The sequence below is a fragment of the Anabrus simplex genome, chromosome 2 (genome assembly GCF_040414725.1).
Source record: "Anabrus simplex isolate iqAnaSimp1 chromosome 2, ASM4041472v1, whole genome shotgun sequence".
Taxonomy (NCBI): domain Eukaryota; kingdom Metazoa; phylum Arthropoda; class Insecta; order Orthoptera; family Tettigoniidae; genus Anabrus; species Anabrus simplex.
The window spans coordinates 15769210-15783022 of record NC_090266.1 but is presented as its reverse complement, the minus strand read 5'-3'; the positions used below and the strand labels follow the sequence as shown (position 1 = coordinate 15783022).

At 39.0% G+C, this 13813-nt stretch overlaps 1 protein-coding gene across 1 annotated transcript in view; it reads right to left on the bottom strand.

Annotated features, from left to right (window-relative positions):
* The window catches only part of LOC136864955 (E3 ubiquitin-protein ligase AMFR), a 549886-nt gene that overhangs the window by 70411 nt on the left and 465662 nt on the right, over positions 1–13813 (bottom strand). The window contains exon 8 of the mRNA XM_068226459.1: positions 9617–9870. Within this exon, the coding sequence (XP_068082560.1) occupies positions 9617–9870 (254 nt within the window). The remainder of the gene's footprint in view (positions 1–9616; positions 9871–13813) is intronic.

The following is a 13813-nucleotide window of genomic DNA, read 5'->3' as shown; positions in this document are numbered from 1 at the left end:
GGCTGAGACCGAGAGAATCCCATAGCTGTACAAGAAATTTAGGGATTGTGCCTCGAGCTCCGATCACGAGTCCCTGGACGGAAATATTGTCTAGGTTATATTTATCTTTATAGTAGTTTACAGTTGGCTGGTAAATCGACTTCTTTTCGGCGTCCACCTCTTCGGCCTGGCCAACGTGCGACTCGAAGCGTATTGTGGGATCCAAGATTAGTTCTTGCTTGCTAGCTGGTTGAAAGGCTATCATGTCAATATGTCTGTTACTCCCGTCAGTAGCTAATCCAGAGACCTCTTCGTGCACCGTAAAACCGTGATCCCTCAGCGAGGTCGCAATCATGTGTCGTATTGTATGATGGCGGGAATTTCCCGATACCTCCCCATGAGGGCAGGCTCCCAGGACATGGGCAAGAGTTTCGTGCTCTCTGTGGCAACGCCGACAGAGGGTGTTGTCCTGGGACCTTGCTGGCACGGAGCGAATGGCGCACACATTCGCTGTCATCTTGATGGCCTCTCTCCATTCCGCACAGGATAAGCCTCGTTGATCTCTTATCCATTTGTTCCCTCGTGTCTATTCCTGGAAGAGTCCAACGCCCTTTCCTTTGTGCGGCAACTTCGTTCATGACTGAACTTCTCTGTCTCGTAGTATCTGTCGGACCTTCCTTACGATTGGAAGATGGCTATTTTTGGACATAACTCGATCATTCATTACTATGCCTAGATCTTGCAAACAAATTGTACGTTCTTGTTCCAAGTTTCTAGTTGTATTAATGTAGCCGTTATTTGCAAGCGATAATTTATTACAGATGTTAATATGCTGTAGTTTGGCTTCCCAAGTGGCGCAATACAAACCGAGGCCTTTATACTTCCTTTCGGTGTATACCACGTGATCCGGAACGTCTGCTGGTAGTTGTAATAATTCTTTAGTTCCACTCCTTAATATTTTATCCGCATCTGATAAAAAAGATTGAGGTATCTTGTTTAGGGGAGTAACTTGGAGTGGATAAATAAGAGTGGGTGATATTGAACTGTTTAAAATTGAAAATTTCTGGTCAGATTGCAGCAATGGTGAGCTAACAAGGGTGTCAATCTTGTTTCGCGTCTTGTCAAGTACGGCTTGTGGATCCAGTTTAATTTCATTGAGGAAATTCACACCTAAGTAACGAATCGCACTTCCGTTGCACTGTGATTTAATTTCACAGTCGTCATTAATGATGATATTCTCCTCCTCCGTTGTGCTATAAAGCACAACCAATTTTCTGCAGTCGGCCAACATATGAAAGAATTTAAACATAACTTTACTGAAATAGATCAAGATCTTGAGGTATTAGAATTTCTAAATAAAAGTCCTTTACTAGATGTTACTGAAAACTGCTGTATTCATTTTCATCAAAATTTTCATTCAAACCTAAACTAAAATATTATCTCCGAAAAACCAAAAGTCTTGTTCGATTTTCTTACTGCATTTATAAAAAATATTAAAATTCCAAATATTAGATCTGTCTTTCATATTATTCGTAATACTTTTTCACGCCACACGCTTTCACCGCACCACCCCCTAACTTCCCTTCCTTCCTTTCCTCACACCTCCCCTGCCGCTCCTCCTCCTTCCCTCTTCCTTCCTACCCCAACACTAGTTGCTTCCCTGACCCAAGCTTGGCCATCACGCTCAGTTCCTCTTCACCACGCGTCACAGCTTTGCCGCCCGAGGTGAGTCTCATTCAATTATAGCCCAAGCTCTTTTTCCTCATAGTTTTCAACTTTTAATATCCCATTTTTACCTTCAGGTCCCGCATTGATCTGCGAACATCTTAAGGACCTTGGTTCAAAACTTGGTCTCCACCTCATGCGTTATGTTACAACATTAAAACATTAGACCGCAAGCAACAACACAGCCGTGATGTAACACTGACTTCAAAGCTCTCAGAGGAACATTTCATGCAAATTGAATGTTGTACTTCTGGTCAAAAAGTGACAAAATCTGTACTCAATGAAAATATTTGTTATACTTCTAGTCAATAAGTGATGTCATTTAATGAAAAAAGTGACTTAAAACTCTAACCCTTGACTACCACGCTCAACTCGGACTTAAAACAAATGTCAGTTTAAAAAATATTACTAAAATTTATTAGGATCAACCTATTCAATACAAATGAGTTCCTGAAGTTAGGATTTACATCTTATTATACCTAAAAGACAAAAATCAGAATCCTGATTGTCTTGGTAAAAATATAACATTAAGAACGAGTATTACAAAATGTGAAAGTGTTATTAGTTCTTAATTGATATTTTACAGTTAAAGCTTGTTTAAATTGTTTGTGGAGAAATTAATAATGTTGGTGTGATATTACTTCATCAACAAAAGCATGAAGACCGTGGACCCACTTCGTAAACAATGAGATTAATGGATCCAACAACTTCATTACCTACTCAGCGCCATACTAGAGTTTAATATCACAAGTTTTCAATAAGAAAGTTTCAATGTCATCTTAATTAAGCTACTAAAGGTCCATTTTAACCTTTTCTTCAAATTTAAATCGGGTTGCTTTTAACAGAATTTCACTCGCACAATGATACTGCAACTGAAGATTCAACTTTAGCCATAGACCTTCTTATTCTTACAAAGTATGTGGATATGGACTAGTTGTCTATTTTATAAAATATTTTAAATCACCAGTGCAATATCACACCAACATTATTCATTTATTCGCAAATATTTTAAACAAGTTTTAACTGTATATTATCAATTAAGAACTCATAAAAATTTCACATTGTGTAATACTCATTCTTAATGTTATATTTTGACCAAAACAATAGCTATTTTAATTCACCTTCCATGTGTTGTTCCAATAATGACTGTCAAATTCTGAACTTTTGACTGAAAATCTATTCACTATTTTATTCCTCATTTTACTCACATTTAAGCATAATGTTATAATATTTTGTGTATTGTGTATGTTTGTATAAATGTACTTATGCTTGTTCTCACATTTTGGCTGAAGATGACGCTAAACAGTGTTGAAACTAGTCCCAAGTAAATATGTTGTAACTTAACCATTATAACATTCATTTCTATTGAAAAGGTGGACCCTTTAAGTTACCTCTCTTATGGTTACTAGGGCAAAGAGTACAGCAAAAGAAATGACAGCAATGAGTGAAGAAGGTTCACACATGGAAATAGAGCAAGGAATGGACACCAATCTATGTGTAGAAGGAAGCCCGCAAGTTTCAGACGGCAACCAGAACGAACTCACTGGAACTGGAGAGATTCTAGTAACTGACAGAACGAGAAGAAGATAGATTCGTCAGACCAAAATAAAAGACGCCAATTGAACTAACAATACCGCTATATGTACAGATTGTTTTGTCCACAGAGGATATCATATTCAAGGTGGAGAAATCGGGGCCATTAGAGGTGAGAAGCCACAACCTGTAAACTGTAGAGAAGATGTGAGAGATGGATCGGTCTTTAAACCCAGATGGTACGTGGAGGATTTAAAGCTGAACCACAGAAGCCAGAAGAGGTGGAAGATAACCACACTGTAACATGCTGCAGAAAGTGTAGGTCTGGAGTTCCAAACTTAAGGGTGCAGTATGTACATTGATTTTAACAAGACATTTTACTGTTTTCAAAGGACATTAAGTCATCCTCACGAAGGTTCATATGGTTTTAAGGTATATTTTGTGTATGTCTTTTAGTTTATAAGAGAATGGTTATTCTTAACTAATGTTTGTCAGCTGGTGATCGCTTGAAACAAACTGACACATGTACAGACTGATTAGGTTGACCTTAATTAACATTTGATTTTGTAACCGATAACTGTCAATACGGATCACAATGAAATTTGTAACAAGCATATAAATTATTTGTCAGGTCCCGACACCCTGTTACCGAATGTGACTCTCCGGCCAAGGGTTGGGTGGCCATGGGAGAACCAATGGCCAAGGGCATAGGAGTTCTCCCTTAGGAGGCTTGCTGAAGCCTTTGTTTAGCAAAATGCTGCTGCCTTGCAGGTGTGGCAGGGGACCACCAAAGGCTAAGGGAGATTACCTCCGCAGTGTTAGGCATAGCACGCCAGCTGAACAGAGTTGATGAGTTCGTTGCTTTCAAAAACAAAACAAGCCTGTTTAAATTACCAGATATGACAACTCTTCATGCAGCTTACCACGAACAACCCGAAGCTCGTCGGAGATGTAGGAAGAGACCAACATGCACAGGAAGAAACAGCTCAGAATTTGAACCCTTAATATCCACATCCTTTCTGGTAAATGCAGAGAAACTGTAGACCTCATGGACATACAGATGCTCGGGATTTTATGGTTGAGTGAGAAGAAATATAAAGGTTCAGGATAGAAAATCTTACAACATGGTTTTACTGTATATTGTACTGGAGTGGGAAGACTAATGAAGTCAGAAATGGAGTTGCTTCATTCTCCACAAAGATGTTTATGTGCAGACGGATGCAATTTATGTGAGTGACAGAATCAATAAAGTGAAATTTTGTGTTTCTCCAAGTACACTCGCACTGATGCGCGGTATTTGTAGTCTGCGCTACGACAGCTGCAGTATGGGAGGCAAGCACATAGCATCAGTCCCCAGTCTGAATCTCAGCTGTTAACAAGGTGAGACAGTTATCATTGCAACACCGTATTTTTGTATGTAAAAGTTTTGGTTTCATCTTAATGGTCGTGTGAACACTCATAACTCTCGCTATTGGTGTGAAGTTGGTGCAAGACCAATAATTTTTTACGAAACAACAGTAAATGCAGAGAAGAACTAAGATGACATTTTGACGCCATTTTTCTATCCCTTAACGGAAGAAGAAAAATCGCGTGGGCGGTTTCAACAAGATTCAGCCCCTGTTCATACAACAGAAGATTCCCTTGTTACAATCTCAGAAGTGTGATCAGTGCTGGTCTATGTGTATAGTTCAAATCCTCACACATTGCAGGAAATGGACAGGAAGCAGGTACAGCCCCAGAATTTGCCTGGTGTGAGAATGGGAAACCATGCAAAACCTTCTTCAGAGCTGCTGACAGTGGGGTTTGAAGCCACTATCTGTGCGTCCCTAATCGCACGGTCAACTCACCCAGTGAATAATCGCTCTTCCAGCATCCTTTATAAGGTAAGATTTGATATAAGATTGTACACACACTGAAGCAGTTGCCATAGTGCAGAGTTTATATGAGAGACCCTATATACGTCCCACAGGCTGTCCTGCAGATAAAAAAGATCAGTAGCTTACATCATCACAATTATGGGGGACAGACAGGCAAGGCTGCGAGGACACGGTTATGGTGGCACGGAATAACCTGAGCATACAAAACTCTTGCTTTCAAAAGATGGACAGGCATAAAATCACATGCTACAGTTGGAACCGGAAGAACATATGGTTTTCAGAGATGCCAAGGTGCTGGAATTTAGTCCTGCAGGAGTTCTTTTATGTGCCTGTAAATCTACCGACACGAGGCTGTCATATTTGAGCACCTTCATATGCCACCGCACTGAGCCAGGATCGAACCTGCTAAGTTGCGGGCAGAAGGCAAGTGCCTCAACTGTCTGAGCCACTCAGCCCAGCACTAACATAACAAAATATAATAAATGACAGATGTGCTAGCCAGCTCATGAATTATGATTTTTTTTTTGCGTCACACCGACACATCAATGATGTTAAGGTCGTTCCAAGCGAATGTCACTACTGGGAACATCCATGTACAATGGTTAAACACAAGAAAATACCAAAAATAACTACCTGGATGCTAGGAGAAGATGGGAAGAAAGAAGAACACTAAAGAAAGATTTCAGCCAAATTACCAAGGAATGAAAAAAAAAAAAAAGAGGAATAGAAGAGGAGTGGCTGTCATTAAGAATACTCTGGTTTCAGAATCTGAATCACTATGTGGAAAAACAAGTGCAATATGCAGGGAGAAAGGAACACCATGGTGCAAAGAGAGGGTGAAAACTGCTGTGAAAGGGAGAAATGTAGCAAAGAAAAGGCTAGATAATGAAGACGGAAATCAGTTCACCAAGAAGATGAAATTCAGTACCTGGCACAGGAGTACCAGAACAAGAAACTATTTGTGAAGCAACTGATTAAAGAAGAAAAGGAAAAGTGTTGGGACAAATTCTCTACCAGGCTAATAGAAGACTGTCAAAGTAATAGGAAGTTGCTTTATAAGTGGTCAAGAACGGAAGAAGTAAGCATGGCTAGAAGTGGGTCGGAGGTGAAGAATATGAGAAAATTGTAAGTCCTCACGGTTTAATTACCTCACTGCTGACATGATAAAGGCAGCTAGAGCGCAAGGCACACAAAGGTTGTTCACCTGGAAAGAGAACAGGGTTCCACAGGACTGAATGAAAGGTATTATTATCCTCCTGCATAAAAAGGGAAACATGAAAAAATGTGGAAATTATAGGGGCATCACTCTACTTTCTCACTCAAAGTTCTAGAGAAGATAACTGAAAGAAGAATCAGGAATATACTAGAACTGTTATTGGAAGAGGAGAACTACAGACCTCATATTGTCTGTCAGAATGCTAACAGAGAAGCACTGGGAATATGGAAAGAACTTAGTGATGATTTTTATGGACATCGAGAAGGCCTACGACAGTGTGCCCAGGAAGATAATCTGGGAATGCCTAGAAGGCATAGGTGTGCCAAACTTCATGAGTGCTTTAGCTGAGTCCAAGTAGGGAATGAAAGATCAGATTGGTTTGAAACTGAAAGAGGTGTTCAGAAGGGAAAGATCAGATTGGTTTGAAACTGAAAGAGGAGTTCAGAAGGGAAAGATCAGATTGGTTTGAAACTGAAAGAGGAGTTCAGAAGGGAAGTGCCTTGTTACCACTCCTGTTCATCATCATCATCATCATCATCATCATCATCATCATCATCATCATCATCATCATCCAAGAACATTGCAAAGAGCCTAACACTCTAATATTTGCAGATGATGTCCTGATATGGGGAGAAAATGAAGCAGAAGTACAGGAGAAACTAAATCTTTGGAATGGCAAATGACTAATCAACAGGAAAGGCACAGATTCAAGCATTTTTCTGGAGGGAATTCTGTTACAATCTGTTTCTAACTTCAAATACCTTGGAAGTATCATTTCAAAAGTTAACAAAATACTTAACAGAACTCAGACAGCTTCTAAATTTTATTTTCAAGTGAGAAATCTAATGTAAGATGATAAAATACCCAAGAAAGCAAAACTGACCATGTTTCAAATTCTCACCTATGGACTCGAAGCATGTACCCTACATAACAAGGCTAATAGTAAAACGCGGTCAACAGAAATTAAATTCACGGAGCTCGATAGCTGCAGTCGCTTAATAACCGTACGTATGTACGATCCCCGAGTTTTTAGGTTAGGAAATTTTCGTATATAGTTTGTAAGGTTAAAATCATGTAATTTTGTTTATTTACCATGTAAAAACGTAATATTATAAGAAGAATGTATAGTTAGGGAACATTGCATATGTTCATCATTATATTTTGTATAAATTTCCGTTTGGGTAAGAGTCTGTAAATATGGCCTAGCCGTAAGGATTGTGCAACCGGGAAAACGGCGACTATATCGGGAAGGACGGCTGAAGTCAGTTGGATGTGTTGCAACAAGTGGCTTGGAAACACGGGGGACGGCAGGTTGTATCGGTTAAAGAATTGGAGTGAATCAATGTGGACATACATGAGTGGACGTTCTATGTCACATCAGATACTCGATAGCCAATGCGAGGGCATTGTTTTGAGCGAGGTTTGGGTTGACAGAGTGACGCGGGAAGAAGTGCCGGTGTGAGCGTTGCTACCAGTAAACTTTTCAGGACGCTATAACCACGTGTAGCAAGCATATATAAGTGTGTGCGGCGAGTCTTTCTGATTCTGATTCTCATTCTGTTTCTGACTCTGATGCTGATACTGTGTGTTTCTCATTTGTACTGGTCTGCGGGAGCGACGTATTTGCGCAGTTTGCTATACGATCTGCTATTGTTCGTGAGTATCTGTTACGGAGTGAACATGGTATAATCTCAACGACTTACCGGCTTTGCAGTGGACTTTCTGAAAAAGAAAGTGTTTATTTGGAACTTGTCACCCGAGTATGCAGCTTCAGTTGATGGAGAATTTTGCTGTTTGCTTGCCTCCGGACATGTAACGCTTTCTGTCCAGCCAGCAATTGGAAAGAATTCAAGACGTCGACGAAGAAGTGTAAATAAGGTTAGGGATGCTCGTCTTAAAGAAGGTTGCATCCATATGTAGAGAAACAGTCGTCGTACTTTTCTCTACCAGATTAGGATTCACGGTAACAGTGGAGTGCGAAGGGGCTCTTACCTGGAGGTATGTTAAAAGTATATTGATGTTCTATATTTTTTATTAGTGATTTTAATGATTTGTAATTTGCCTTTATAGACGGCAAACGAGTAAATCTCGTGAAGAGATGATTTGGTTGGGTTGTATTGTGTATATTTGCTCTATGTAAACGGCAAGCACTAAGTGGGTTGCATTAGTGTTGATTTTGTTGGTGTTTGTCACATATTAGTTCTTATTCTTGGAGTAAAGTCATAGAATCAAACTTAAAGTGAGTCTTTTGTCAGTGGAGTAAGGCTGAACCTGGCATGTTACCCAAATTTAATTTCAGGGGTTATATAGCAACAGGTAAGGTTATAAAGCAAGTCTGGAGCCTCGTCAGCCTGATGACCATCGCCTTGGGAGAGGGAGTGGCTCGTTGCTCTACATAATTAAATATTCCTGCAATTGTTTTGCAGGTGGCGCCCATTATCCTTGTTATTTACACTTATTTGAGTCAACGTTTATCTGTTCAGTATTTCAATAGCTTGCAGTAGTTACAAGTGCGGCCAGTATCCAGTATTCGGGAGATAGTGGGTTCGAATCCCACCGTTGGCAGCCCTGAAAATGGTTATCCGTGGTTTCCCATTTTCAAACCAGGCCAATGCTGCGGCTGTACCTTAATTAAGGCCACGGCCACATCTTTCCCCCTCCTAGCCCCTTCCTGTCCCATCGTCACCATAAGACCTATCTATGTTGGTGCAACGTAAAGCAACTTGTAATAGAAAAAAAAAAAAAAATCATTAGAAGAATGAACTAAAAGACCAGGAAAGACAAGATTAGAAATGAATCAAACAGGACGGAGGCTGGCGTCAAAATGCCCGTTACCGGGCTTTAAGGAAGATGCAGGCTACAATGGTTTGGACATGTTATGAGGGTGGAGGGAATTAATTTGACAGAGGAGTAACAGAGGAGTGGCCAGTATGGAGGCCAAGGAATCGATGGATAGACACAGTGAAATCTGAGATCAGTACAATACTGAGTAGGTGCAACATGCAGCTCCTGTACAAGATGTGCAGATACAAACAAAATTATTAGGAGTATATCCATAAACTGAACTAGGATGGTCTTCTGAGAGCTCCCAGCAAATACCTTTTATGCCTACTTTGCATTTCTTCAAAATATTCTTCGATATGAAATGATATGCTACATAGGCCTACATACAAAGTACCTACCTTACCAGCTCCCTACTGTATGTAAGTAAGTATTGATGAAACATCTCTCAAGTCCAACAAAAGTAGCACTTTAATACTGACAAAAGGAGAAACTAGTAAATTACCTGCTGCCAATATCTCTGTTTCCTGGCAGAGAATAGAGGTCATCCCAGTGTGTAGATACATCACTACTGGACACCGAGGTGCCATGCCCGTACTCTATTTCCAGCACCTGCGGATCTGAATCCCGCTGAAACATCGGCGGAGGGGAAACCACACGTCCATCCAAGACATTCTCGATCGTGAGTTCGACGGATCGTGTCACCCGCAAATCTTCTATCACAGTTGAGAGTGCAACATGGGGAAACAATTGCTGGACCTAAACAAACAGTTTTATGATAAAGTAAACACACTAGAAAAACTTCTGCAGAAGTGAAATAAGATACTCATAGTAGCTCATGGCATGCACATGAAGCAAAACAGAAAGACGGGTTCATAGATGTACTGATGGAACTGCAATAACAAGCAGTTTACAACAGAGACAAACACAATCTCCTTCTAATTTGAGGCATGATCTGAAAGAGCTCTCAGTAGGGGTTTTAACTTCAATGATATTCATCTCATCTTATCTGAACATACTGCAAAATCAAGTCATTTGATATTGGATTTTAACACCCCATTCACTGTGTAATGTTATGAACCACCATAGTACATCACTGCATCATCTTTCATCATTATTGCGGCAACAACTACAAATTGCACTCCTCGCTGGCAGCATCTGAACCGAACAGCAGACTCCGTATTTTAATCTGCTAGCTGCCCTCCATAGCCTCGAGTGTTCTCGTACGTTATTGGTTCGCTGGAAGTGTCTTCTCCCCCCCATTTCTCCAAGCATGCCTATATAAACTGGCCTATTCAATTGCATGAAATGAAATAATATAATTGAATTGAGACGCACCTCAGCCGCTGAAGAGACAACCATTGGCATGAGGACTGTGCCTTTATAATTCATTTCTCTACAAAATCTATGGGGATTTAACCCTTTCCTGGCCAGTGGGTGATATAATTCCCACCAACTTTTTTCCGCTACTGGGCCATTGGGTAACCTGATTCCCACATTTGATTTGTGCTGCTATCTGGTGTGGACATCAGAAAATGTAGGAAAACATTCTGCTCTGGTATATTTGCAGTTTTTAGTTTGGTGGACATGTTTGTTCACATGTGTGCAGAGTAATGGCTGCCAGGAAGTGAAGTGATTTTCTGCACCACAAAGATGGATCTTAGTAATTCTAAGCTATTTACGTTAATATAAATTATTCTGTAGTGCTTCAGACATAGATTGAGCATATTTTTTTGTCTTAGTATGGGCAAATAAATAGGATTTATGTAAAGGTGAAACACAGGGACATAAGTTCTTCATCTTGCCATGATAATTCATCTCCAGAATTCTTTTGTCATTTTATTTTATTTCATGTTATTATGTTACTGAGTTCCAGAAATTCCATGAAAAGTAAAATGTAATGTATTAATAGCTTGTTTCATGACAAATACACGAGTTCAGATTACCTTTCCAATATATAATTGTGGATGTATTGTTCGTTTGGCTTTCACTTCAAACATGTAGGTAGTAGTCAATACTAAATATTAATTATTTATATTTATTTACATAAGTCTAGTACATATATTGGGAATCTATATGCATTCCCTTCATTAGCTAGTCAAATTAAAATTAAAATTCCTGTACACAAAAAGACCTAATAAAAAGGGGGGGGGGGGGGGCATCCCATTAAGAAATCCAAAACTATTGCCTATACAATTTAACATTTTAAAAATCAAAGTGTGGATGCATGGAATTAAATTCCATCTAGACAAATAGAATAAAACACAATAGAATAGAGTCTGTATGCATTAAAATATTGAGCACTATGTTCTTGTTGTGGCGTTAGATCACTGTGTACTTGAAGATCCGATAATTTCTTGTAAAATTCAATTGGAGTTGAGAATAAAAGAATAGTGCAAAAACTTATTATCATGCCGAAACCATCCAATAATGGGTGTGTTATGCAGCCAGGTGATACGAGCTTAAAATGATCTGTAATAGGGAGAAGTAAAACAGAAGCTGTAATCAGAAGACTATAACAAACAAATTGAGAATACAACGCGTAAAATTATTAAAACTTACCAATATAATGATACAAGAAGTACGTGAGGCTATCATATAACTATTAAGGATATATAAAAGCGGCTGAGGTTGTTCGGCGACTGATTGCGGAGTTGCAGTGGGAGGCGCGGTGAATGGACGGAGGAGGGGAGAGTACTACCCCTGTGTGCTAACGTCATACTTCCCTTCTTACGCGCTTTTCTTCCTTCTCTTTTGCTCTCACGTTTTGCGTCATCAATTTAAACAACTGGTTATCCTCTGCCATGTGCTCGTTAAGGCTATTTTCATTATCAAATTTTTGTAACATGTAAATTTCTAACTTTTCAAGGGTATTCATTCTTTTACCTTTGTTTAGCGGGTGTAATAGAACCATGTCCCGTTCAATATTAGTGAAGTTATGATTATTTTCATGTGTTCGCACATAGCAGAGTATCTAGAATGTTTTCGTGCATTCACATGCTCTTCATACTGTACCGACACACTCCTTCCCGACTGTCCTATATACTATTTTTCGCCGTCTTGGCAAGATAATTTATATACTCCCGACTTACTGCAAATGCTACTGGTGTTTACGCTATTCGAGTTGCACCAAATTGTAATAATAATATTATTATTATTATTATTATTATTATTATTATTATTATTATTATTATTATTATTATCGGTCCTGAAGGATATGTGGATGTTGTGTTTCCTCAAGAGTTTAACCAAGCCATATGATTGTTTGTTAATATAAGTGAATGTTGCAAATTTCTTCTTTTCTTTCCCTTTTTATTAGGTCTTTTTGTGTACAGGAATTTTAATTTTAATTTGACTAGGCGGACCATCCACCTACATGTTTGTTGTGATCAAGTCAATGATGGCTACAGCTGTATTCAGTGTAAATTATTTATACTTCTGTGTGCTATAAGATGAATGCACATATTCACATTCTATGTCCTGATTTGTGTTTGCTAGAGTTTGGTTATTGGGAAGAATAGTTCCCCTATTTGTGTCACTCGGGCATTCTGACAGCCATTGGGATATGTAGTTCCCATACGTTTTTCACAGTTCCAGTGTATGAAATTTTTTAAATAAAAAAAACCTTAATTCCTTGAAATTCCATCACTACAAAAACATGGATTTAGAAAGAAATTTTCTTGTGAGGCACAACTGGTGGGATTTCAGCAGGACATATCAGATCAGTTGGATTCAGGAGGTCAGTTAGATTGCATAGCCACAGATCTTTCCAAAGCCTTTGATAGAGTGGAACATGGAATATTATTAAAGAAATTGGAGGGAATAGGATTGGACGTAAGGGTTACACGTTGGATAAAAACATTTCTAAATTCAAGGGTTCAGAAAGTCAAAGTAGGAAAAAATGTATCTCAGGAAGAGAAAGTTTGGAAGGGAATTGCACAGGGTAGTATAATCGGTCCGTTACTTTTCTTAATATACGCAAATGATTTAGGGAACAATATAACATCAAAAATAAGATTGTATGCAGATGGCATAATTGTTTATAGGGAAATAAACAACATTGACGATTGTTCAGAATTACGAAGGGACCTTGAAAGTATCCAACAATGGGTTGAAGAAAATAATATGAAGGTTAATCGAGGCAAATCAACTGTTACAACTTTTACAAACAGGAGCTTTAAAACTGAATCTGAATATACTTTGGATGAGGTAGTTATCCCAAAAGATGGCAAGTGCAAATACTTAGGTGTGAGATTTGAAAGTAATTTGCACTGGAAGGGTCATATTGATGACATTGTTGGGAAAGCATACAGATCGTTACATGTCATAATGAGGCTACTTAAAGGATGCAACAAAGAATTAAAAGAAAAAAGTTACTTGAGTATGGTTCGTCCATTATTGGAATATGCAAACAGTGTTTGGGATCCTCACCAAGAATAGGCTACCTAATTAAAAGAAATAGATAGTGTGCAGAGGAAAGCAGCAAAATTTGTAACAGGGGATTTCAGGAGAAAGAGTAGTGTATCAGAAATGTTAAAGGAACTTGGGTGGGAAACTTTAAGTAAGAGAAGGGAGAAAACTAGACTTATAGGATTATATGGAGCCTATACAGGAGAAGCAGCATGGGGAGATATCCGTGAGAGGCTTCAGTTGGAAAATAATTATTTCCGCACTACAGACCACAAATATAAAATTAGAAGGA